Here is a 27,435-nt window from a genome sequence, read left to right as displayed (position 1 = left end):
ACTTTGGAGCCTTAGTATCCCTTCGGACCTTCACCCTTTATGAGCCATTTGGACAGTCTCAATCTGTCTTTGTGTTACAAGGACAGTCATTCATCTAGATGGCTGCTATGTAATGATTGATTTCCCTAGACAAAGTCAGCTATTTGCTGAGGGTGCAAGCATGACCCAGGAAAAGGGGTATTCAACTGCTTGCAGCAGGAGTAGCGGTCTTGTAAATGGTGTGTCTCCGATTAGGCAACCCATTTAAGAAGGTTTTAAGTGATTGTAAAAAGTAATAATTATTTTGTTTTTCTCTCTCACCAGGCTTTGCGGGTAGACTAGCAGCAGGCACATTTGGAAGGGGTACAGTTTCTGGACCATGGACCTCCAGAAGATTCTTGTCTAGTTCCTCCTGTTCTAATTCTTCCAACTCAGCCAGTAATTCATCCTGGAATGAACAGAAATAGGTCAGCATAAGACGGAGTATCGCATGACTATACAGATGTACATATAAATATTACAGCCCTAGGTGCATGTAGAACAGGCTGAGATTTAGTGGTCAGCGGTTCTGCTCAGTGTGGGGTTATTCTGGCTTCTCATCCCTTTACAAACTGGACATGACAAATGGCTGTGGCCCAAGTGAGTTTGCAAGGTTAGCGTGCTCACAGAACATTACAGGAGGCCTGACAACCTACTTCACAGTCAGCCCTAATTTAACTTGTTCCTGTAATGGCCATGACATCAGCCGAGTGTTTAGCTCAGAATTGTGGTAATTAGGAGGACCAAGCAAAACCTGCTAAAAATAGTCAGTGCTCCGAAACCACACGGCCACTAATCCTATTTGCTGCACAAAACAGACATGACCCGAGGACAAAACAGAAAACAGCATCACCAATCCATATTCTTTTTCATACGTGGAAACATGGATCTGATCAAGTTGCTGCAGAGCCCAAAAGGTGACAACTCTCGATCAGCAGTTTTGGACTAACGGATTGTACATGTTTTACCAGTGAAAACAATGTAGGGAATAACTGTGCCTAATAGTGGGAAAAAAAGTGTGATTCTGAAGCAGGGTCATTTGCTGGGAGCGTACTACGAAAATTAGATTTTCACCAGTGCAGGGTCTATTCAGGAAAAAGCTGAGGTCTCAACATCGGAGACGTCCGATTGTTTCCTGTGCTCAATGCTACAGCCACCAGGAGGTCAACCACCACGTTCAGTCGTGGCTGAAACAGTGGTGGTCATTCTGCACATTAATTCATTTATGGTCACTCACGTCATATTTACTCCCAACAGTAAATGGTGCACCTTATGGAGAAGTGCAAGATGTGCAAGTGAGGCAGATAAGGCTTTCTGTTACTTACTTCATCAAACTCGTCGCCAAAGCCAACAGGTTTAGAGATGGCTTCTGAGATTTCCGCAGCCAACTCCTGCTGGTCAGCAATGTCTTGCATGAGTTCATCAACTTTATCAATATCCCTGAAAAAAAAAAATGTGAGCAGCAGCTGAAACAATAAGAAAGAGCTCTACACTAATAAATTATGAAGTCAGTCTAGTGATCTGCTGCCTGCTGCGCAAGCGTCTTCCCAACCCTCCAATAATAGAGCAAGGAACTCGTCCTCTGCAGTAACGTATACACTGGAAGAAGCGCTCCCCCATCATAGTTTTTATCCTCTTAATATATTGCAATCACCATATTATATAGAACTGTGCAGTAACAATTGCTCATTTTGCCCTTCTCTCCAGTTAATTCTTCTCTTTTCCAGCAGGTCTATGACATCCCGTGATTAAAGACAGACTAGTTGAATACTCCTAAGCTCTATGTAGAAACAGGAGGTTATTTTCCCTGCATGAGTGATCCCCCTCTTCAACTCCTGACCCAGCTGGTCCACTCCTCCTCCTGCCAGGGACTTTTCCAGTGATGTAGATTTATAGTTTCGATGATGACTCATGCATGGAAAGAGACTTCTTGTTTCTGCATAAAGCTTAGAAGGATTCAGCTAGTTATTGTTAATAACATTAGGTCATAGACAAATGGAAAAGTGAAGAATTAGCTGGGTGGAAAGGTAAATGAGAAATTGTAAGTACACAGTGCTGTATACTATGATGACTACAATATATTAAGAGGAGAAAAACTTTGATGGGAGAAGGGCTTCTTTAAGTATCCACAACGGTGTAGGCTGCTTAAAGAAGTCCTTCTACCAAACTTTTCATTGCCTAAAGGTACCTTCACACTAAACGATATCGCTAGCGATCCGTGACGTTGCAGCGTCCTGGCTAGCGATATCGTTTAGTTTGACACGCAGCAGCGATCAGGATCCTGCTGTGATATCGCTGGTCGTTGAACAAAGTTCAGAACTTTATTTGGTCGTCAGACCGGCGTGTATCGTCGTGTTTGACACCAAAAGCAACGATACCAGCGATGTTTTACACTGGTAACCAGGGTAAACATCGGGTTACTAAGCGCAGGGCCACGCTTAGTAACCCGATGTTTACCCTGGTTACCAGTGTAAAATGTAAAAAAAACAAACTACATACTCACCTTCGCGTCCCCCGGCGTCCGCTTCCCACACTGACTGAGCGCTGTAAAGTGAAAGTGAAAGTACAGCACAGCGGTGACGTCACCGCTCTGCTGTTAGGGCCGGCGCTCAGTCAGTGCAGGAAGCGGACGCCGGGGGACGCGAATGTAAGTATGTACTGTTTGTTTTTTTTACATTTTACGCTGGTAACCAGGGTAAACATCGGGTTACTAAGCGCGGCCCTGCGCTTAGTAACCCGATGTTTACCCTGGTTACCCGGGGACCTCGGCATGGTTGGTCGCTGGAGAGCGGTCTGTGTGACAGCTCTCCAGCGATCAAACAGCGACGCTGCAGCGATCGGCATCGTTGTCGCTATCGCTGCAGCGTCGCTTAATGTGAAGGTACCTTACACCTGTATAATCACACATTTAGTGTAGTATAAGTGCAGCAGCACACTCACCAGAAACTTCTATCGTTGCAGGTGTCCAGTGACGCTACGGACCTCTTCTGGGTCATACCACTTCTATTACTGAGGGCTGTGTCTCTTTTACAATGCAAATCTATGGAGCCTTATTCTGAAGTTCCATAGACTTACATTGTAAAAGCCACTTCAGGCTCAGACGTACACCCCAGTGTGATATGGCAGGTTGGAATAGCCGTCACGGGACTCCAAAAGAGGACCAGAGCTACACTACATTCACACATGGCAATGTTTTACCCTACATACACATTTACACAGGTTAGGCAATAGTTTGGTGGCAGTGCTCCTCTAAGCATTTCCTACAACCCACCCATGAGGATCTGTGTATTAGTTACATGATTCGTGTAGTGCTCCTTCAGTGTCAGGGGCAGAGAAGATGTATTCAGCCCTGACCCTTTGTTTTTATTAGTCATGGCACCCGCACAGACTTTTGGATGATGGATGGCACCATAGTGTCAGTCTGCCTCTTCCCTCATCTCAACTCACCGCCAGAGACTGTGCCAAAGTCTTCTAAAAGTCACTGCAATTACCTCTTATTAAACAGGCAGGAAGAGGGTGCCATTCCTCATCATGGCTCACCCACCTATCACTACAGTGGTGGTCAGAAGCACAGGGCTATTAAGTGAAGGCTACAATCATCTCCGTATTATAAAAGCAATATAAGCCCATCAGCAGGTAGAGCGAGCTATAGCTGTCAGACGGCTCCCTCCATGTCACCACTCACAGTACAACACCACACTTGTCAGCTGAACACAACCAAAGGCTCTGCCGACATGCTGCCATCTATGACTACCACCCTGCACACCGCCATTAGCTTGACGTCACTGTACTTACATGTTGTCATGAGCGGCTTTCATGGCTTTAGCTGCAAAGCCCATGTTCTTCAGGACTTCAGTGTTCGTGTTGGCGTTTTCTAAGGCTTCCCGTTGGAATTCAATAGTGGATAACGTCCCATCAATCTGCGCCAGCTGTTTCTCATATCGCTTCTTGCGTTTAAGGGCTTGTAGGGCAGCTAGGAACAGAAAGCAAACAAGGTGGAGGCATTAATATATTCTATGGAGATTTCACACTGGCTGTAATGGAAGAACCAAGACTATTCATTCACATTGGACCATGTGTGTTAGAACCACGCAGATCTAGGGGCACTTACTTATTTCAAATCACCAATTAATATGCCATTGACATATTAATGGCATTATCCAGTGCTTTAACCCTTTCACCCCAGAGCCTGTTTTCACTTTCCTGACAAAGCCAATTTTATCAATTCTGACCATTGTCCCTTTATGAGGTCTGATAAAGGGATAGGGTTGCAAGCAAAAATAACTAATAAATAATGTTATTAATGGGGAACTCTCCCTGCACATCTATTGAGGTCCGATATTAAAGCCAAACTTGACTATTAATAATTATTATCCACTTAATAGTGCCTTTTTTCCTTATATTTTATACTAGCTGAGACAAAAGAGTGCATCAATAAAGTATATTACATATATATATATATATATATATATATATATATATATATATATATATATATATATATATATATACACACACACATATACACACACAGTTATGTCCATATATATTTGGACAGAGACAACATTTTTCTAATTTTGGTTATAGACATTACCACAATGAATTTTAAACATAACAATTCAGATGCAGTTGAAGTTCAGACTTTCAGCTTTCATTTGAGGGTATCCACATTAAAATTGGATGAAGGGTTTAGGAGTTTCAGCTCCTTAACATGTGCCACCCTGTTTTTAAAGGGACCAAAAGTAATTGGACAATTGACTCCAAGGCTATTTCATGGACAGGTGTGGGCAATCCCTTCGCTATGTCATTCTCAATTAAGCAGATAAAAGGCCTGGAGTTGATTTGAGGTGTGGTGCTTGCATTTGGAAGGTTTTGCTGTGAAGTAAACATGCGGTCAAAGGAGCTCTCCATGCAGGTGAAACAAGCCATCCTTAAGCTGCGAAAACAGGAAAAAACCCATCCGAGAAATTGCTACAATATTAGGAGTGGCAAAATCTACAGTTTGGTCCATCGTGAGAAAGAAAGAAAGCACTGGTGAACTCATCAATGCAAAAAAATCTGGGCGCCCATTGAAGACAACAGTGGTGGATGATCGCAGAATAATCTCCATGGTGAAGAGAAACCCCTTCACAACAGCCAACCAAGTGACCAACACTCTCCAGGAGGTCGGCGTATCAATATCCAAATCTACCATAAAGAGAAGAATGCATGAAAGTAAATACAGAGGGTTCACTGCACGGTGCAAGCCACTCATAAGCATCAGGAATAAAAAGGCTAGACTGGACTTTGCTAAAAAACATCTAAAAAAGCCAGCACAGTTCTGGAATAACATTCTTTGGACAGATGAAACCAAGATCATCCTCTACCAGAATGATGGAAAGAGAAAAGTATGGCGAAGGCGTGGTACAGCTCATGATCCAAAGCATATCACATCATCTGTAAAACACGGCGGAGGCAGTGTGATGGCTTGGGCATGCATGGCTGCCAGTGGCACTGGGTCACTAGTGTTTATTGATGATGTCACACAGGACAGAAGCAGCCGAATGAATTCTGAGGTATTCAGAAACATACTGTGTGCTCAGATCCAGCCAAATGCAGCCAAACTGATTGGTCATCGTTTCATACTACAGATGGACAATGACCCAAAACATAAAGCCAAAGCAACCCAGGAGTTTATTAAAGCAAAGAAGTGGAATATTCCTGAATGGCCAAGTCAGTCACCTGATCTCAACCCAATTGAGCATGCATTTCACTTGTTAAAGACTAAACTTCAGACAGAAAGGCCCACAAACAAACAGCAACTGAAAACCACCACAGTGAAGGCCTGGCAGAGCATCAAAAAGGAGGAAACACAGCGTCTGGTGATGTCCATGAGTTCAAGACTTCAGGCAGTCATTGCCAACAAAGGGTTTTCAACCAAGTACTAGAAATGAACATTTTATTTAAAATTATTGAATCTGTCCAATTACTTTTGGTCCCTTTAAAAACAGGGTGGCACATTTTAAGGAGCTGAAACTCCTAAACCCTTCATCCAATTTTAAGGTGGATACCCTCAAATGAAAGCTGAAAGTCTGAACTTCAACTGCATCTGAATTGTTTTGTTTAAAATTCATTGTGGTAATGTCTATAACCAAAATTAGAAAAATGTTGTCTCTGTCCAAATATATATGGACCTAACTGTATGTATGTATGTATGTATGTATGTATGTATGTATGTATGTATGTATGTATGTATATATATATATATATATATATGATACTACAGTGCTAATACTGTAATATCACACAGTTAAAACCTACGATTAACTGCCCGAATTACCCAAATCACACATGCAATATCAGCCCTCCCACCTGCGGCTCACTATCCCTAACGCCTGGTAAGTAACAGGTTACAGTGGCCATCATCATTCCTGGAGAAGAGAGCCAAAAGCACATGTGTTGTCTATTTATGTCCAGCCCCACGCGTGGGGAATGATGTCACCAGTACATTGTCCACTGGTTTAGATACACCCCCTGATCCTGAAGAAACCTGTTTTACTAGCACATGGCAGGACCTATCTTTGTAATACAGCAAGCTGGAGAAGGGGCTTCTGCTCCATGTGGGATACATGTGGGGGAATTAAATATACCGTATTTTCTGGTGTATAAGACGACTGGGCGTATAAGACGGCCCCCAACTTTTCCATATAAAATATGGAATTTGGGATATATCCGCCGTATAAGACGGGGGTCATCTTATACGCCCAGTCATCTTATACGGCGTGTGGTACCCAGGGTCTGGAGGAGAGGAGACTCTCCTTCAGGCCCTGGGATCCATATTCATGTAAAAAATAAAGAATAAAAAATATGGATATACTCACCCCTCCGACAAACCCTGGCTGTCACCGCTGCAAGCGTCTGCCTCCGTTCCTAAGAATGCAGTGAGTGTAGGACCTGCGATGACGTTGTGGTCTTGTGATTGGTCGCGTGACCGGTCACCTGACCGCGAAGTCATGGAAGGTCTTTCACTCTCTGCATTCTTAGGAACGAAGGGAGACGCTTGCAGCAGTGATAGCCAGGGTTCGTCGGAGGGGTGAGTACCGTATTTTCCGGCGTATAAGACGACTTTTTAACCCCTAAAAATTGTCCCAAAAGTCGGGGGTCGTATTATACGCTGGGTACGGCGTGTGCAGGGAGCGATCCTGGATGTTCCCAGGGTCTGAAGGAGAGGAGACTCTCCTTCAGGCCCTGGGATCCATATTCATGTAAAAAATAAAGAATTTCTGCTGAATGTAGAAATACCCCATATGTGGCTGTACAGTACTGCTTATCCATGCGGAGAGACTCGGGAGGGATGGAGGGCTATTTGCCTCCTGGAGCGTAGATTTTCCTAGAATAGTTTGTGGACTCCATATACAGAGCACCTAAGTGCTAGAAAAGCAGAATCCCCCCTCAAGTTACCCGATTTTGTAAATTATAGCCCTTTTGGAATCTATCTACAGATGTAGTGATGATTTTTATGCCATGGGTGTTTTTCAAAAACAAGCAGCACTGGATGTTGCTGAGTGAAAATTGCAAACTGCTGTTCAAGTGACCAGTACATTCTGCACAGCTCATTTTTCTAGAGACACGCACCTGTAAATTAGGTTCTCATTGCTACGGAAATGCCAAACACGTAGGAGCTAAAAGTGTGGTTTAGCCACACTGGGGCTCAGAAGGGAGGGGGGGGATTTGGATTTGGGAGCAAAGAATTTGCCGAATTTCTTTTGATCGGCGAGGAGCCATTTCGCGTTTTTATGCACGCCTGCACACTGCTGGATCACAGGTCCTATGCGGTCCACAGTGCATCCATCTGCCTGACTTTATGGAATCTTCCGTCTGGGTTTCTGTCTGAATCACGCATTTCAGAGATATACACGAAAACCCCGATGTAGGCGCTCAGTTTAGAGCGCAGGATAAATGTGAGCTGAGCCTTACTGTGACCTTTGGGAGGCAGAATGAACAAATCAACAGCAAGTGAAGAATTAGTTTTATTTTTTATGTGGTCCCTCGTGTGGTATAAGTGATTAGGTGACTTTATTCTTCGGGTCGGTGCGATTACAGCGATACCCGATTTATATCAAATTTTTATGTTTGGGAGTTGTCACACACTAAAAGACTATTTATTGCAAAAACATTTTTGCATCGCCATATTTGGACAGCTATATTTTTTCCATATTTCGGATAAAAGAGTCTTTCTTTTTTATGACCCGCTTTTATTGGTACCATTTTCGGGCACATGACATTTTTTGATCACTTTCTATTCCAATTTTTTGGGAAGTAGAGTGCGTAAAATCCAGCAATTCGGGAATGGTCTTTTGTATACCCTTCCACATGTAGCAAAATTGCTAAGCAGCTTTATTCTTCGGGTCAGTACGATTACAGAGATACCCCATTTATATTTTTTAATGTTTTGGCACTTTTACACAAAAACTATTTTATAGAAAAAAAATATTTTTGCATTGCTTTATCTTTTATTTTTCTGCTGATAGAGCTTTAAAGGGAATCTGTCACCTCAATTTTGCCCTATAAACTGAGGTCACCAGCATCAGGGGCTTATCTACAGCATTCTGTAATGCTGTAGATAAGCCCCCGATGTAACCTGAAAGATGAGAAAAAGAGGTTAGATTATACTCACCTGGGCAGGCGGTCCGATCCGATGGGCATCACGGTCCGGGGCCTCCCATCTTCTTACGATGACGTCCTCTTCCTGTATTCACGCTGCGGCTCCGGCGCACTTTGTCTGCCCTGTTGAGGGCAGAGCAAAGTACTGCAGTGCGCAGGCGCTGGGCCTCTCTGATCTTTCCCGGCACCTGCGCACTGCAGTACTTTGCTCTGCCCTCAACAGAGCAGAGAATTACGCTTGCGCAAGAGCCGCGGCAGGAAGCAAAGAGGATGTCATCACACGAAGATGGGAGGTCCCGGACCGCGATGCCCATCGGACCCGAACAGAACCGGGACCGCCCCTGGGTGAGTATAATATAACTTGTTTTTCTTATGTTTCACGTTACATCTGGGGCTTATGCTGTAGATAGGCCCCTGATGGCTGTGGCTGCAGCTTATAGGGAAAAAATGAGGTGACAGATTCCCTTTAAGGCGGCTTGTTTTCTGCAGGACAAGATGTTTTCTACAGTACAATTTTAATTTACATTCATCTTTTTGATAATGTTTAATTACACTTTTTGTTCAGGGGTATGAAAGTTTTTGCCTCGTTTTTCATCTTTTTTACAGTATACGCTGAAGAGGTTAAATAGGTTGGGTCGTTAGACACGGCCATAGCAAATGTGTAATTTTCTTTTTTTTTTTCATTTACGTAAATAAATTTATTGAATTAAAAATTTTAATTTTTTTTGTTCTTTGGGAATTTTTTTTTTTTTCATATATTTTTACACTTTTTAATAACTTTTTTACATTGTCCCAGGATGGGACATCATGTTTACATTGACAGATTACTGATCTGATAATCTGCATGTGACAGGCTCTAATCTAAGCAGGACACCTTCCCTGAAGGACCCCGTGGCCATCTTGCGGCTGGGGGTCACCATGGAGACCATCAACACAATGCAATCAAATCGTGTTGTGCCGAAGGAAGTGCACAAGGAGCTCACTCTCTGTGTGATGGTCCTTGATGTCGCTATTGACAGCGGCATCAGAGGGGTTAAAGGCCCGCAATCTGTGCTAGCTGGGTGTCAGCTCTCAAGCGTGTCGCTGTGCATGTACTGCGGTTTGGGGGAATGCAGCTCCCGCAGCTACATATGTACGGCGCATGTTGGGAACAGGTTAAAGTGTAACCATTGTTTACATTTTTATTTGAGAAATCAATACAAGTGAAAATAATAAACTTTGCAATATGTGTTATCAGAGAAATCTGCTTCTTTCTCCTCAGGACTGATCATTCATACTTAAAATTCTCAATTCAGGTGTAAAATCCGCACTCAGTGAAGACAGATTGTTACATTACTGAACATGGACAAGACAGAATTCATCATCTTTCCCCATCTCACTCTACCCCTCCACCAGACCTATCCATCAATGTCCATGGCTGCTCACTTTCCCCAGTCCCGCATGCTCGGGGACTCGGGGTGATCCTCGACTCTGCCCTCACTTTCAAGACACATATCCAAGCCCATGCCCTATCCTGCCGTCTCAAACTCAAAAATATTTCCCGAATCCGCACATTCCTTGACCGCGAAACCACAAAAACACTAGTTCACGCCCTTATCTCCCACCTGGACTACTGCAACCTCCTACTCTCTGGCCTCCCCTCTGTCACTCTGGCACTACTCCAATCCATCCTACACGCTGCTGCACGACTAATCTACCTGTCTCCCCGCTACTCCCCAGCCTCTCCCCTACGCCAAGCCCTTCACTGGCTTCCTATCGTCCAGAGACTCCAGTTCAAAACCCTTACTATGACATACAAAGCCATGTCTCCTCCATACATCTGTGACATGGTCTCCCGGGACTTACCCATACGCAACCTCTGATCCTCTCAAGGTCTCCTTCTCTACTCCCCTCTCATCTCTTCCTCCCACAACCGCATCCAAGGCTTCTCCCGTGCTTCCCCCATACTCTGGAATGCTCTACCACAACACATCAGACTCTCGCCTACCATAGAAACCTTCAAAAAGAACCTGAATACTCACCTCTTCCGACAAGCCTACAGCCTGCAGTGACCCTCAACCTACTGAACTGCCGCACAACCAGCTCTACCCTCTCCTACTGTATCCTCACCCATCCCCTGCAGACTGTGAGCCTCGCGGGCAGGGTCCTCCCTCCTTATGTACCCGTATGCCTTGTTTTTTCCTCATGTTTATTGTATTTGTCTATATTTGCCCCCTTTTGACATGTAAAGCGCCATGGAATAAATGGCGCTATATAAAATGTATAAAAATAATAATTACTGAGATAGGAGATGGCAGCTGCCCATGTCTCAAAAAGAAATGCACCAATAATATATATGATGTTTTATTTCTTGTGTGTGCTATTTTAATACTAAGTAATCACCCCCTCCATGAATCAGTAGGTTGTGAGTGGTTGTCTCACCAGTATTTTGCACTGATGTTGCCGCCATCTTTACTATGTGGGTTTGCTGCATCCTGATAGGGCATTATTTCTGAGACCTGGGCAGGTACCGTATTGGGGTGGGAGACAGCAGTTTTACTCCCCACTAACGTAAACTAAATCAAAATGCACAGTTTTACTTTTGGTACCACCTGCATTATTGTTTACATGCACCAAGGCACTCTCTGGGTTGCATCCAGTAGCCAATGTTTACATTTATATTATACCACTCCGCAGTAAGGCACTGTATGAATGGTTTTCTATACATTAGTAGCAAGGCATTTTTCTGGTTTATGCTGTAAAACAATTAAAGTAAAGGTTATAGTGATATTTAGTAAGCCGTTTATCATTTAGTATTGGGCTAATATTAACTTTTAGGGGGCAGTGAGAATGCATGTCTCCATGACATGAGGCATCCTGTATAATTTTGTTATTTTTGTATCATGTTTTGGGAATTTTTGAATATTGAATAAAAGTAATGATTATTTTGTACATTCCTTTTTCCTTCCGTTATTTTCGAGGGTTGGTTATAAGTCTGTGATTTTGGAGTGTTTAAATAAGTATGTTCAAGGACAAATATGTATATGTTACAGCATAGTGGAGGGGAGTTTATGAAATCCCATATCCACTATGTGTACAAAGACGCAGGTGGCAGACCCGCGTATACGCACATGCGGGGCATCTTCATAGACAGCAGCATGTCGGTTTGACTCGCTCAGTCTCCACAAGATAAATAGCACTGTTCTATGTATAGGATGCGGTGATTCCGCACGGTTCAATGAACACAGGTGGAATCACCGAGTGTACAAAAGCTGGCTCCAAAGCGCACGGAAAACGCCATGTTGAAACATACTCTAATAGTTTACATAGGTCAAATGTGGTGACAGATTCTCTTGAAGAATGGAGTACATACCTGGGGGAACATTCACACATGGTGGAATCTGCAGTAAAAATCCTACCGGAGCGATCAGGCCATAAGCCGCAGTGTTTTCTGTACTCGTGCTGTCAGGTACCTCACTTACACATTACAGTCTACGGTGCTAGTCACCTAAGGTTCTCTTTTTGTTTTGCCTAAAGGTCTGCATAAAAGTAGGATCCTGGGGATTTTTGTGGATAAAGCTTGTTTGCAAGGAGAAAAGCTTGGGAAATATTCAACTATTTTTTTTTCTTGCAGAAGGTGCCAATTCAATTTATCTGCTCAGTCTGAGGAGTTCCAGGTCTGGCACAACAGACCCCGAAGCGCCTGGTAGACGCCACTGACTTGGGCTACATTGAGAAAAGTGTGCGGGAAGTGTACGCAGCAGTCTGCGCACTGACAACACACTGACCAAGGTTAGACTTTGTGCTAATGCACAAGCCATTTTACATAAAGCTTTGCACATTTATTTGAACATAGCCTAATGTTACGTTCACACTGACGCTGCATAGCTTCTGAAGCCGAAGACTCATCAGGAACAAGCTGGCGATGTTCTAACTGAAGCGCCTCTTTTGAGTCTTAGTTAGTGATGAGCGAGTATACTCGTTGCTCGGGTGGTCTCCGAGTATTTGTTAGTGCTCGGAGATTTAGTTTTCGTCGCAGCAGCTGAATGATTTACAGCTGCAAGACAGGCTGAATAAATGTGGGGATTCCCTAGCAACCAGGCAACCCCCACATGTATTCAGGCTCGCTAGTAGCTGTAAATCATGCAACTGCATCAACAAAAACTAAATCTCCGAGCAGTTCCAAATACTCAGAGACCACCCAAGCGCGCTCGGGAAAACCCGAGCAACGAGTATACTCGCTGATCACTAGTCTTAGTAGTTTTTGCGGCATGCTTGCCGATGGCTTCTTTTCTCACTATACATAACAGTCCAGTGGAAACCACCTAATGAATGGTCAGGTCTCTTCTTTTAGGCACTTTGCAGCGTTTGAAGACTGGAGCGATAAAAAGTAACAAGAGACAGAACATGCACAGCAAGTCGTTTTGACTGTGTGTGCATATTATGCTCATTATTCCTGATGTTTCATAAGTGCTATTTCCAACCGAACCCGCCTGAAAAAGGCACTGTGTGCACATACCCTTACAGTGGGGACCATCATTTTGTAGCATGATGCTAACATTCCCATCAAAAATGGCAGAATCTGACCAAGCCTCTGACAGATGTGCGTAATGTGTAAGTCAACAGGGTCCTCAGCATGCTGCAAATATTAAAGGGAACCTGGCACATTAAAAAACTGTAGAGAGCAGCGGCTGTAACCGCACCCTCGGCACTGACTGACAGCCGGCTCTAATGCAGAGCCTACAGCGTTTTTTCACGTGACAGGTTCAGCTGCAGATTTCCTCCACAAGAGGTGCAGCTACGTGACAGATGTGTAGCAGGTGGACGTACCCTGACCAAGGTCTGCACTCGGGCTCAGGCTGGGCATTATCCTAGCTAATCACTTGCATTAATCGCCATTAGGCCCCTTTCACACATCAGTTTTTTGCCATCAGGAGCAAGCCGTTGAATTTTGAAAAAAAACGAATCCGGCGACTGATGCCACTGGATCCGTTTTTTTCTCATAGACTTGTATTAGCGACGGATGGCCTCATGTTTGATCCGTCGTTTGCCGAATCTGTCAAAAATTGTTTGTCTGGTGGCCGGAGAAGACGGAGAAAGTAATGTTTCTTGTGATCCGTCGTTTGCTCGAACGAAAGCCTATGGGCACCGGATCCGTCAAATGATGGAATGCGGCGGCAGACTCCGTTTTTTTAACTGAGCATGCTCCGATCCAATTAGCCAGATCTGCTAGTCGGATCCGTCGAAAAAACGAATCCGTTGCATCAGTTTTTCACAATCTGCGACGGATCCGTTGAGCCAACGGATTGTGACTGACGGCAAAAAACTGATGTGTGAAAGGGGCAGTTTATGCTTTCACTGGAGATCCAGGGGGGTGGTCAGAATAATCTGTGCACAAATCCAGTAATAGAAGGATTGCATACTACTACTCCACACATCCGTCACATTTCCGGATCAATGCTGAATATGCTGCTAGCCTGAACCTGTCTCACCAGCTTCCGCCTTACTCCATTTCTCACAAACAGCTTCTTCCCTGCACCCTAACCGGCCGCTACACACCCAGCAACTGTCCTAGCAACGGTGCACCCCCTCCCTGGCCACACACGGCCCGCCCAGCACATAGACCGTTCACTTCTTACACCTGGCTTACTCACTGTAGGTAATGGACAGGCGGATTACTATGGACGCTGCGGGAAGAAATAAAAACACCAATGTCTTGTCTGCCAGTCCCAAGGTTACCTTACACCCAACACAGCCTTCCCTTCCTACACCAGGGGTCAAAGGTTAGAGGTCAGCTACATGTATCTTACCTCAGTATCTGTAAGCCAAACCAGGAGTGGAACAATCAGAGGAAAAGTATAATAGAAACATATGCACCACTTCTGTATTTATCACCACTCCTGGTTTTGGCTTAGAAATACTGATGTAAAATACTGACCAAATACTGATAGTGTGAGCGTTGTCTAAGGGTACTGTCACACAGTCACACTTTGATCGCTACGACGGTACGATTCGTGACGTTCTAGCGATATCATTACGATATCGCAGTGTCTGACACGCAGCAGCGATCAGGGACCCTGCTGAGAATCGTACGTCGTAGCAGATCGTATGGAACTTTCTTTCGTCGCTTGATCACCCGCTGACATCGCTGGATCGTTGTGTGTGACAGCGATCCAGCGATGTGTTCGCTTGTAACCAGGGTAAACATCGGGTAACTAAGCGCAGGGCCGCGCTTAGTAACCCGATGTTTACCGTGGTTACCAGCGTAAACGTAAAAACAAACAAACAGTACATACTTACATTCCGGTGTCTGTCCTCCGGCGTCTCAGCTTCTCTGCACTGTGAGCGCCAGCCAGCCAGAAAGCGAGCACAGCGGTGACGTCTGACGTCACCGCTGTGCTTTCCGGCTATGGTGCTTACACAGTGGAGAGAAGCAGAACGCCAGGGGACAGACACTGGATTGTAAGTATGTACTGTTTGTTTTTTTTACGTTTACGCTGGTAACCAGGGTAAACATCGGGTTACTAAGCGCGGCCCTGCGCTTAGTAACCCGATGTTTACCCTGGTTACCCGGGGACTTCGGCATCGCTCCAGCGCCGTGATTGCAACGTGTGACCGCAGTCTACGACGCTGGAGCGATAATCATACGATCGCTGCGACGTCACGGATCGTGCCGTCGTAGCGATCAAAATGGCACTGTGTGACGGTACCCTAATTCCGAGACTGCGGTAGTTGGTAAATGTGGCATTTTGTGCTGAATTTCGAGGAACGACTTGTTAATTACTTGTGTTGAACTTTTTAACCCCTTAACAGGTAAGCCATCACCAGAAAATGATCTATTGCTTAAGTCAAGTATGCGTGTAAAGTTTAATTTTGGAAATTGATTTTTCCATATCAAAGATGCATTAAATAAAAAAAAAAAATTGGAAGTAAAAATAGAAATCTTGCAATCTCATACTAATAACAGGGGATCTTTTAGGTGCGCACACACGATCAGGAACTGCTGTTGGGTGGACGCTGTTTACTTGTTCAACGTCCAGATGTGACCGCATAGTGGATGGGATTTCTAGAAACCCCATGCCCACTATACGTGCCTGCGAGTCTCCGCAACAGAAATGTATTGAATGTAGTAAGTCCGCAAGGTTCAGTGAACACATGCGGATTCACCTGCGTTCAATAGATGGCGCTGCTAATTCCAGATTGTGGGCACAAACCCTTACACTAACTTCCTGCCTTAAAAAAAAAAACACGTGTATTAGCCATGTGGAACAACCCTGACCTTATCTTTTGTATTGAAGCTTCTCATGTGCATGTGTGCAAAGGACATTGTAAAGGGAGGGAGTAGGGTCAGCTCGGACATCCCTATTGTAAAAGGAGGATCCTGTATTATCAGCTTTGTATAGAGGGGTTACCAGTCATTGTACCCCTGCTGATCAGGAGCCTGTGGAGAACTGTTCCTTAAAGACAGGAAGTGCATCTAAAAATCATGGTAAATATTGAATTACTGATTTCATTTCACTTCTTCTGTCCATTAACTATAAATGTCTGGGCAGTCCGCACTTTACTCTGACCTGACAATGAAACGTCAATGCAGGTGAGCACCTTGCATGAGATTGTGTAGCTGTGGGATCAATGAGATGACTGTCAGACATAGCCAGACCCCCACATATAATGGTTTCTTACTAGGTTTACCTTTTCAGTCGCTGCATAAACAAACAGAACCAGGGCTGTGTATTCAGATTAGGCCTCTTTCACAATAACGTCGTGCACTGCACGTCGCTATGCGTCGCTTTGCAGAAAAAACACATCCTGCAAAAGTGCTTGCAGGATGCGTTTTTTTCTCCATAGACTTTTATTAGCGACGCATTGCCACACATCGCAACCGTTGTGCGACGGTTGCGTCTGACCGTCGCCACCAAAAACCGTTGCTTGTAACGTTTTTTGGTGCGTCGTCTGCAGCATTTCTGACCGCGCATGCGCGGCCGGAACTCCGCCCCGCCTCCCAGCACCTCACAATGGGGCAGCGGATGCGTTGGAAAACTGCATCCGCTGCCCCCGTTGTGCGGCGCATTCACAGCTAGCGTCGGTACGTCGCATAGCGACGTGCAGTGCACGACGCTAGTGTGAAAGTAGCCTTAGGAAGTACCAGCAGTGCTTCCCCTTTGGGCATAGTAATCACTAGGTGTAGAGAGGAAACAGGAGCTGCTAAGCCCCTGAAGAGCCAGCCAGCTCTGCTCTACAGACAAGAGTTACCCCTATAACAGAGTTAACATACCAGCCCCATTTAAAGGGGAAATAAAAAATAAATATATATTAAAGTTGTTAAAATGTTCCCAAAGCCTTTTAAGGTCTTATGGGGTGCACATTGTGTGAAATATATGAAAAAAAGGAGATAGAAGATAAAGCCTGACTAACCATTCATTAGCTAGTTAATACAAATTGTGATATATCTGCCATAGCAACCCACGATCGCACTGAGGAGGTGCTGATAGGTTGACAGAGAGCTTTTACCCCGTCAGCATCTCATCTTCTGCTGACACCAGCAACTGCGCCCTCCACAGGCTACGTGCAGCAACTGCGCCCTCCACAGGCTACGCCATTATACTGAACTCCGTGGATTACACAGACCAATAAAGAAATGCACTGGTTACATACAGCAGTAGAAAACGCCTCGGATTACTACCTCCTGTTATTTCATTAGTCAGTTTCTTTCCTCAATTTAGAACTTCCAAGTCACAGATTTTTCCGTGGTAAATTAATTAAGCTCGGCCGACGGACTTTTCTGATCTGGAAGACCCAGAAGACTAATTACTTTCAGCTCTTCTGTTTTCAGAAGAACAAACTCTATTCCTACCTAGTAGGCATAAATATCAAAAACACCAAGCACATCCAGATCTGTAACATCAGTAACGGGCCCGTGGGGCATCATCAAGGGCCCAAATGGGCATCTTAGGTGTGATCTGCAAGAGTCCATGAGGTCGAGATTGCCATAAGTATTAGGCCGGCGTCACACTGGCGAGTTTTACGGACGTAAGAGCGCAGAAACTACGTACGTAAAACTCGCATTACATACGGCACAATGCTTCTCAATGGGGCTGCTCCTATTAGCCGTATATTACGGTTCAGTATTATACGGCTTTCTACGGCCGTACAAAATCGCAGCATGCTGCGTTTGTCAGCGTATTGCGCAAATAATACGCCAATGAAAGTCTATGGGGGCGAGAAAAATAGGGATTCCACACGGACCTGCAGTGTGACTTGCGAGAAATACGCAGCGGTGTTAGTGAAAAGTCGGTAATTCAATTGCCGGCTTTTTCCTTCTCCTTCACAAACCCGACATGATATGAGACATGGTTTACATACAGTAAACCATCTCATATCCCCATTTTTTTTGCATATTCCACACTACTGTTAGTAGTGTGTATGTGCAAAATTTGGGCGCTGTAGCTGCTAAAATAAAGGGTTAAATGGCGGAAAAAATTGGCGTGGGCTCCCGCGCAATTTTCTCCGCCAGAATGGTAAAGCCAGTGACTGAGGGCAGATATTAATAGCCAGGAGAGGGTCCATGGTTATTGGCCCCCCGTGGCTACAAACATCTGCCCCCAGCCACCCCAGAAAAGGCACATCTGGAAGATGCGCCTATTCTGGCACTTGGCCACTCTCTTCCCACTCCCTGTAGCGGTGGGATATGGGGTAATGAAGGGTTAATGCCACCTTGCTATTGGAAGGTGACATTAAGCCAGATTAATAATGGAGAGGCGTCAATTATGACACCTATCCATTATTAATCCAATTGTAGGAAAGGGTTAAAAAACACACACACACACACACGATTAAAAAGGATTTTAATGAAATAAACACAGCGGTTGTTGTAATAATTTATTGTTCTCGCAATCCATTTGCAGACCCTCGCTTGGAAAAATAATAAACGCACAAGATACATACCTTCTGGTGAACCGTCTCGTCCCACGAGGTAATCCATCTGAAGGGGTTAACTAATATTACAGGCAGGAGCCCTGCAAATGCAGCGGTGCTCCGTGCCTGTAATCCCCGGCGAATGAATGAAATGTAGGTCATTGACCTACATTTCCTTCAGTCGCGGTGAGGCGCCCCCTGGTGGATGTCCTCATATGACCTGGAGCGTGGGAAAAAGTTCCCAGGCTGCAGTTCATGAGAACATCCAGCAGGGGCGCATCACCGCGACTCAATGTAAGTACAGATCCAGCTTTCCTTTCAGCACCCGGGGATTACAGGCACGAGCGAGTGGTTTATTGCAGCTCGTGCCTGTAATATTAGTTAACCCCTTCAGATGGATTACTTCGTGGGACGTGATCGGACATCAGAAGGTATGTATCTTGTGCGTTTATTATGTTGCCAAGCGAGGGACTGCAAATGGATTGCGAGAACAATAAATTATTACAACAACCGCTGTGTTTATTTCATTAAAATCCTTTTTAATCATGTGTGTGTGTTTATTAACCCTTTCCAACAATTGGATTAATAATGGATAGGTGTCATAATTGACGCCTCTCCATTATTAATCTGGCTTAATGTCACCTTCCAATAGCAAGGTGGCATTAACCCTTCATTACCCCATATCCCACCGCTACAGGGAGTGGGAAGAAAGTGGCCAAGTGCCAGAATAGGCGCATCTTCCAGATGTGCCTTTTCTGGGGTGGCTGGGGGCAGATGTTTTTAGCCAGGGGGGGCCAATAACCATGGACCCTCTCCTGGCTATTAATATCTGCCCTCAGTCACTGGCTTTACCATTCTGGCGGAGAAAATTGCGCGGGAGCCCACGCCAATTTTTTCCGCGATTTAACCCTTTATTTTAGCAGCTACAGCGCTGAAATTTTGCACATACACACTACTAACATTAGTAGTGTGGAATATGCAAAAAAAAAGGGGATATGAGATGGTTTACTGTATGTAAACCATGTCTCATATCCTGTCGGGTTTGTGAAGGAGAAATGCAAAGCCGGCAATTGAATTACCGGCTGTTCACAGATATCGCGCTGAATGAAATATAAATACAGAATATATATATATATGTGTCTCAATGACATATATATATATACATACTGTATATATGTTTTAATGAACATTTGAGCACATAAATCCATTAGATGTCGGTTTTGCAAGCCTGCGCGAAAATCTCGCAGTACGGATGCCATACGGATTACATACGGAGGATGCCATGCGCAAAATACGCTGACACACCCTGCCTACGGATCACTATTTTGGGAACATTTCACCGTATTTCGGCCGTAAAATACGGACCGTATTGTCTTACGCCGAGTGTGACGCCGGCCTTACTGGAAAGGGCTGTGCAGTTCAGAGGCAGATTTTCGGCTGAGCAAGCAACTTTCATGTCCTCCTCAGTGGAGGTCACATGACACCAGCAGACAGACAGCTTCCAATCCTTACAGTGGTGGGTGACAACTGTCTAAATGAGACGTCACCTGCCAGATCCACCATGTGCCACATGCCATGTAGCCTGGAATTAGAACAATTCTTTACTTTCAAGTGCTGTAGTAGTAAACTATGTGTCCCCCATCTCCCGGGCCTTACTAAAGAGTACTGGGACCTGTTCCCAGCAGGGCTGTGGGGTTGTGGAATCGGAGAGTCGCTATAAAATAGACCACCCGACTCCGACAATATATAATGAATTGGGTGCAGTAGTACAAAGCAGGATGTGCTGGAAATGTTGTCATTAGAGTTTGGGAAACTTCTGAAAAGTCCTATAAATGTCTGTTCTACTCCTGATTAGAGATGATCGGGTCACGGCTTTTTTGGCAGCTACAGCACTAACCAAATAAGCTGCAGGGGGAACCCGGGTTCATGGATCGCTCCAGCTGATCAGCTGTCCGGTACCGCAGCTGCATGTGTCACGGCAGCGGCGCAGCTCTCCCTCTCGCTGGCAGCGGCGCAGCTCTCCCTCTCGCTGGCAGCGGCGCAGCTCTCCCTCTCGCTGGCAGCGGCGCAGCTCTCCCTCTCGCTGGCAGCGGCGCAGCTCTCCCTCTCGCTGGCAGCGGCGCAGCTCTCCCTCTCGCTGGCAGCGGCGCAGCTCTCCCTCTCGCTGGCAGCGGCGCAGCTCTCCCTCTCGCTGGCAGCGGCGCAGCTCTCCCTCTCGCTGGCAGCGGCGCAGCTCTCCCTCTCGCTGGCAGCGGCGCAGCTCTCCCTCTCGCTGGCAGCGGCGCAGCTCTCCCTCTCGCTGGCAGCGGCGCAGCTCTCCCTCTCGCTGGCAGCGGCGCAGCTCTCCCTCTCGGTAACAGTGGTGCAGCTCTCCCTCTCGGTAACAGTGGTGCAGCTCTCCCTCTCTCTAGCAGTGGTGCAGCTCTCCCTCTCTCTAGCAGTGGTGCAGCTCTCCCTCTCTCCAGCAGTGGTGCAGCTCTCCCTCTCTCTAGCAGTGGTGCAGCTCTCCCTCTCGGTAACAGTGGTGCAGCTCTCCCTCTCGGTAACAGTGGTGCAGCTCTCCCTCTCTCTAGCAGTGGTGCAGCTCTCCCTCTCGGTGGCAGTGGTGCAGCTCTCCCTCTCGGTGGCAGTGGTGCAGCTCTCCCTCTCGGTGGCAGTGGTGCAGCTCTCCCTCTCGGTGGCAGTGGTGCAGCTCTCCCTCTCGGTGGCAGTGGTGCAGCTCTCCCTCTCGGTGGCAGTGGTGCAGCTCTCCCTCTCGGTAACAGTGGTGCAGCTCTCCCTCTCGGTAACAGTGGTGCAGCTCTCCCTCTCGGTAACAGTGGTGCAGCTCTCCCTCTCGGTAACAGTGGTGCAGCTCTCCCTCTCGGTAACAGTGGTGCAGCTCTCCCTCTCGGTAACAGTGGTGCAGCTCTCCCTCTCGGTAACAGTGGTGCAGCTCTCCCTCTCTCTAGCAGTGGTGCAGCTCTCCCTCTCTCTAGCAGTGGTGCAGCTCTCCCTCTCTCTAGCAGTGGTGCAGCTCTCCCTCTCTCTAGCAGTGGCAGTGGTGCAGCTCTCCCTCTCGGTGGCAGTGGTGCAGCTCTCCCTCTCGGTGGCAGTGGTGCAGCTCTCCCTCTCGGTGGCAGTGGTGCAGCTCTCCCTCTCGGTAGCAGTGGTGCAGCTCTCCCTCTCTCTAGCAGTGGTGCAGCTCTCCCTCTCGGTAACAGTGGTGCAGCTCTCCCTCTCGGTAACAGTGGTGCAGCTCTCCCTCTCGGTAACAGTGGTGCAGCTCTCCCTCTCGGTAACAGTGGTGCAGCTCTCCCTCTCTCTAGCAGTGGTGCAGCTCTCCCTCTCTCTAGCAGTGGTGCAGCTCTCCCTCTCTCTAGCAGTGGCAGTGGTGCAGCTCTCCCTCTCGGTGGCAGTGGTGCAGCTCTCCCTCTCGGTGGCAGTGGTGCAGCTCTCCCTCTCGGTAGCAGTGGTGCAGCTCTCCCTCTCTCTAGCAGTGGTGCAGCTCTCCCTCTCGGTAACAGTGGTGCAGCTCTCCCTCTCGGTAACAGTGGTGCAGCTCTCCCTCTCGGTAACAGTGGTGCAGCTCTCCCTCTCGGTAACAGTGGTGCAGCTCTCCCTCTCGGTAACAGTGGTGCAGCTCTCCCTCTCGGTGGCAGTAGTGCAGCTCTCCCTCTCGGTGGCAGTAGTGCAGCTCTCCCTCTCGGTGGCAGTGGTGCAGCTCTCCCTCTCGGTGGCAGTGGTGCAGCTCTCCCTCTCGGTGGCAGTGGTGCAGCTCTCCCTCTCGGTGGCAGTGGTGCAGCTCTCCCTCTCGGTGGCAGTGGTGCAGCTCTCCCTCTCGGTGGCAGTGGTGCAGCTCTCCCTCTCGGTGGCAGTGGTGCAGCTCTCCCTCTCGGTGGCAGTGGTGCAGCTCTCCCTCTCGGTGGCAGTAGTGCAGCTCTCCCTCTCGGTGGCAGTGGTGCAGCTCTCCCTCTCGGTGGCAGTGGTGCAGCTCTCCCTCTCGGTGGCAGTGGTGCAGCTCTCCCTCTCGGTGGCAGTGGTGCAGCTCTCCCTCTCTCTGGCAGTGGTGCAGCTCTCCCTCTCTCTGGCAGTGGTGCAGCTCTCCCTCTCTCTGGCAGTGGTGCAGCTCTCCCTCTCGGTGGCAGTGGTGCAGCTCTCCCTCTCGGCGGCAGTAGTGCAGCTCTCCCTCTCTCTAGCAGTGGTGCAGCTCTCCCTCTCTCTAGCAGTGGTGCAGCTCTCCCTCTCGGTGGCAGTGGTGCAGCTCTCCCTCTCGGTGGCAGTGGTGCAGCTCTCCCTCTCTCTAGCAGTGGTGCAGCTCTCCCTCTCTCTAGCAGTGGTGCAGCTCTCCCTCTCGGTAACAGTGGTGCAGCTCTCCCTCTCGGTAACAGTGGTGCAGCTCTCCCTCTCGGTAACAGTGGTGCAGCTCTCCCTCTCTCTAGCAGTGGTGCAGCTCTCCCTCTCTCTAGCAGTGGTGCAGCTCTCCCTATCGGTAACAGTGGTGCAGCTCTCCCTCTCTAGCAGTGGTGCAGCTCTCCCTCTCGGTAACAGTGGTGCAGCTCTCCCTCTCGGTAACAGTGGTGCAGCTCTCCCTCTCGGTAACAGTGGTGCAGCTCTCCCTCTCGGTGGCAGTAGTGCAGCTCTCCCTCTCGGTGGCAGTGGTGCAGCTCTCCCTCTCTCTGGCAGTGGTGCAGCTCTCCCTCTCTCTGGCAGTGGTGCAGCTCTCCCTCTCTCTGGCAGTGGTGCAGCTCTCCCTCTCTCTGGCAGTGGTGCAGCTCTCCCTCTCTCTGGCAGTGGTGCAGCTCTCCCTCTCTCTGGCAGTGGTGCAGCTCTCCCTCTCTCTGGCAGTGGTGCAGCTCTCCCTCTCTCTGGCAGTGGTGCAGCTCTCCCTCTCTCTGGCAGTGGTGCAGCTCTCCCTCTCTCTGGCAGTGGTGCAGCTCTCCCTCTCGGTGGCAGTGGTGCAGCTCTCCCTCTCGGTGGCAGTGGTGCAGCTCTCCCTCTCGGTGGCAGTAGTGCAGCTCTCCCTCTCGGTGGCAGTGGTGCAGCTCTCCCTCTCGGTGGCAGTGGTGCAGCTCTCCCTCTCGGTGGCAGTGGTGCAGCTCTCCCTCTCGGTGGCAGTGGTGCAGCTCTCCCTCTCGGTGGCAGTGGTGCAGCTCTCCCTCTCTCTGGCAGTGGTGCAGCTCTCCCTCTCTCTGGCAGTGGTGCAGCTCTCCCTCTCGGTGGCAGTGGTGCAGCTCTCCCTCTCGGTGGCAGTGGTGCAGCTCTCCCTCTCGGTGGCAGTGGTGCAGCTCTCCCTCTCGGTGGCAGTGGTGCAGCTCTCCCTCTCTCTGGCAGTGGTGCAGCTCTCCCTCTCTCTGGCAGTGGTGCAGCTCTCCCTCTCTCTGGCAGTGGTGCAGCTCTCCCTCTCGGTGGCAGTGGTGCAGCTCTCCCTCTCGGTGGCAGTGGTGCAGCTCTCCCTCTCTCTGGCAGTGGTGCAGCTCTCCCTCTCTCTGGCAGTGGTGCAGCTCTCCCTCTCTCTGGCAGTGGTGCAGCTCTCCCTCTCTCTGGCAGTGGTGCAGCTCTCCCTCTCGGTGGCAGTGGTGCAGCTCTCCCTCTCGGTGGCAGTGGTGCAGCTCTCCCTCTCGGTGGCAGTGGTGCAGCTCTCCCTCTCGGTGGCAGTGGTGCAGCTCTCCCTCTCGGTGGCAGTGGTGCAGCTCTCCCTCTCGGTGGCAGTAGTGCAGCTCTCCCTCTCGGTGGCAGTGGTGCAGCTCTCCCTCTCGGTGGCAGTGGTGCAGCTCTCCCTCTCGGTGGCAGTGGTGCAGCTCTCCCTCTCGGTGGCAGTGGTGCAGCTCTCCCTCTCGGTGGCAGTGGTGCAGCTCTCCCTCTCGGTGGCAGTGGTGCAGCTCTCCCTCTCGGTGGCAGTGGTGCAGCTCTCCCTCTCGGTGGCAGTGGTGCAGCTCTCCCTCTCGGTGGCAGTAGTGCAGCTCTCCCTCTCGGTGGCAGTGGTGCAGCTCTCCCTCTCGGTGGCAGTGGTGCAGCTCTCCCTCTCGGTGGCAGTGGTGCAGCTCTCCCTCTCGGTGGCAGTGGTGCAGCTCTCCCTCTCGGTGGCAGTGGTGCAGCTCTCCCTCTCTCTGGCAGTGGTGCAGCTCTCCCTCTCTCTGGCAGTGGTGCAGCTCTCCCTCTCGGTGGCAGTGGTGCAGCTCTCCCTCTCGGTGGCAGTGGTGCAGCTCTCCCTCTCGGCGGCAGTAGTGCAGCTCTCCCTCTCTCTAGCAGTGGTGCAGCTCTCCCTCTCTCTAGCAGTGGTGCAGCTCTCCCTCTCGGTGGCAGTGGTGCAGCTCTCCCTCTCGGTGGCAGTGGTGCAGCTCTCCCTCTCTCTAGCAGTGGTGCAGCTCTCCCTCTCTCTAGCAGTGGTGCAGCTCTCCCTCTCGGTAACAGTGGTGCAGCTCTCCCTCTCGGTAACAGTGGTGCAGCTCTCCCTCTCGGTAACAGTGGTGCAGCTCTCCCTCTCTCTAGCAGTGGTGCAGCTCTCCCTCTCTCTAGCAGTGGTGCAGCTCTCCCTATCGGTAACAGTGGTGCAGCTCTCCCTCTCTAGCAGTGGTGCAGCTCTCCCTCTCGGTAACAGTGGTGCAGCTCTCCCTCTCGGTAACAGTGGTGCAGCTCTCCCTCTCGGTAACAGTGGTGCAGCTCTCCCTCTCGGTGGCAGTAGTGCAGCTCTCCCTCTCTCTGGCAGTGGTGCAGCTCTCCCTCTCTCTGGCAGTGGTGCAGCTCTCCCTCTCTCTGGCAGTGGTGCAGCTCTCCCTCTCTCTGGCAGTGGTGCAGCTCTCCCTCTCTCTGGCAGTGGTGCAGCTCTCCCTCTCTCTGGCAGTGGTGCAGCTCTCCCTCTCTCTGGCAGTGGTGCAGCTCTCCCTCTCTCTGGCAGTGGTGCAGCTCTCCCTCTCTCTGGCAGTGGTGCAGCTCTCCCTCTCTCTGGCAGTGGTGCAGCTCTCCCTCTCTCTGGCAGTGGTGCAGCTCTCCCTCTCTCTGGCAGTGGTGCAGCTCTCCCTCTCTCTGGCAGTGGTGCAGCTCTCCCTCTCGGTGGCAGTGGTGCAGCTCTCCCTCTCGGTGGCAGTGGTGCAGCTCTCCCTCTCGGTGGCAGTGGTGCAGCTCTCCCTCTCGGTGGCAGTGGTGCAGCTCTCCCTCTCGGTGGCAGTGGTGCAGCTCTCCCTCTCGGTGGCAGTGGTGCAGCTCTCCCTCTCGGTGGCAGTGGTGCAGCTCTCCCTCTCGGTGGCAGTGGTGCAGCTCTCCCTCTCTCTGGCAGTGGTGCAGCTCTCCCTCTCGGTGGCAGTGGTGCAGCTCTCCCTCTCGGTGGCAGTGGTGCAGCTCTCCCTCTCGGTGGCAGTGGTGCAGCTCTCCCTCTCGGTGGCAGTGGTGCAGCTCTCCCTCTCGGTGGCAGTGGTGCAGCTCTCCCTCTCGGTGGCAGTGGTGCAGCTCTCCCTCTCTCTGGCAGTGGTGCAGCTCTCCCTCTCTCTGGCAGTGGTGCAGCTCTCCCTCTCGGTGGCAGTGGTGCAGCTCTCCCTCTCGGTGGCAGTGGTGCAGCTCTCCCTCTCGGTGGCAGTGGTGCAGCTCTCCCTCTCTCTGGCAGTGGTGCAGCTCTCCCTCTCTCTGGCAGTGGTGCAGCTCTCCCTCTCTCTGGCAGTGGTGCAGCTCTCCCTCTCTCTGGCAGTGGTGCAGCTCTCCCTCTCGGTGGCAGTGGTGCAGCTCTCCCTCTCGGTGGCAGTGGTGCAGCTCTCCCTCTCGGTGGCAGTGGTGCAGCTCTCCCTCTCGGTGGCAGTGGTGCAGCTCTCCCTCTCGGTGGCAGTGGTGCAGCTCTCCCTCTCGGTGGCAGTGGTGCAGCTCTCCCTCTCGGTGGCAGTGGTGCAGCTCTCCCTCTCGGTGGCAGTGGTGCAGCTCTCCCTCTCTCTGGCAGTGGTGCAGCTCTCCCTCTCTCTGGCAGTGGTGCAGCTCTCCCTCTCGGTGGCAGTGGTGCAGCTCTCCCTCTCGGTGGCAGTGGTGCAGCTCTCCCTCTCGGTGGCAGTGGTGCAGCTCTCCCTCTCGGTGGCAGTGGTGCAGCTCTCCCTCTCGGTGGCAGTGGTGCAGCTCTCCCTCTCGGTGGCAGTGGTGCAGCTCTCCCTCTCTCTGGCAGTGGTGCAGCTCTCCCTCTCTCTGGCAGTGGTGCAGCTCTCCCTCTCTCTGGCAGTGGTGCAGCTCTCCCTCTCGGTGGCAGTGGTGCAGCTCTCCCTCTCGGTGGCAGTGGTGCAGCTCTCCCTCTCTCTGGCAGTGGTGCAGCTCTCCCTCTCGGTGGCAGTGGTGCAGCTCTCCCTCTCGGTGGCAGTGGTGCAGCTCTCCCTCTCGGTGGCAGTGGTGCAGCTCTCCCTCTCGGTGGCAGTGGTGCAGCTCTCCCCCACCCCAGGACGAAGCTGCCCCCCGCCCTCACCTCGCTTGTTCTTGGTGCCATGTTTCCGCGCCGTCGTCAGCTCTTGCTCGATCTTCTTCTCCAGGAACTCCTGCTTCTTGGTCAGCATCTCCTCGGTGTCCCGCAGCTTCTGGATGGCCTCCTGGGGGCTGGGGCCTTTCCCACCTTTCCCCCCGGTGCCGAACAGCTTCCCGAACACCGACATCTCCCCGGGGTGAGGACGTCACTCTGGTACACGGCCGGGCCTGGAGCTCGCAGCACACACTGACACACAGAACCCTCTTTCCCTGCGACGACAACAACCGGACTAGTCCCGTCAGCCCCAGCGTCCTGACGTCACCAAGTCACGGGTTCCCCTCACACGGGAAGCGGGCGTTCCTCCGACTGCCCGGCAGCCATTTTACTTTCGGGAACATCTGCTTAAATCTCTCCAAAATGGAAACAAACTTCTGACAGACACATTGTTATTGTTATGTTGTTCATTTTTCGGG

At 49.5% G+C, this 27,435-nt stretch overlaps 1 protein-coding gene across 1 annotated transcript in view; it reads right to left on the bottom strand.

Annotated features, from left to right (window-relative positions):
* Nucleotides 1-27,284, bottom strand: part of CHMP4B (charged multivesicular body protein 4B) — a 44,471-nt gene extending 17,187 nt beyond the window's left edge. Inside the window, exons 1-4 of the mRNA XM_077251959.1 lie at nt 26,966-27,284; nt 3,814-3,991; nt 1,344-1,458; nt 301-427 (exon numbers count right to left, since the gene is read on the bottom strand). Coding sequence (XP_077108074.1) covers nt 301-427; nt 1,344-1,458; nt 3,814-3,991; nt 26,966-27,149 — 604 coding nt within the window. The 5' untranslated portion in view covers nt 27,150-27,284. The remainder of the gene's footprint in view (nt 1-300; nt 428-1,343; nt 1,459-3,813; nt 3,992-26,965) is intronic.
* Nucleotides 27,285-27,435: the final 151 nt, after the last annotated feature.

The sequence above is a fragment of the Ranitomeya variabilis genome, chromosome 4 (assembly GCF_051348905.1).
Source record: "Ranitomeya variabilis isolate aRanVar5 chromosome 4, aRanVar5.hap1, whole genome shotgun sequence".
In the NCBI taxonomy this organism is placed as follows: domain Eukaryota; kingdom Metazoa; phylum Chordata; class Amphibia; order Anura; family Dendrobatidae; genus Ranitomeya; species Ranitomeya variabilis.
Note: the sequence above shows the minus strand (reverse complement) of the source record. Positions and strands in the feature narration are given on the sequence as shown.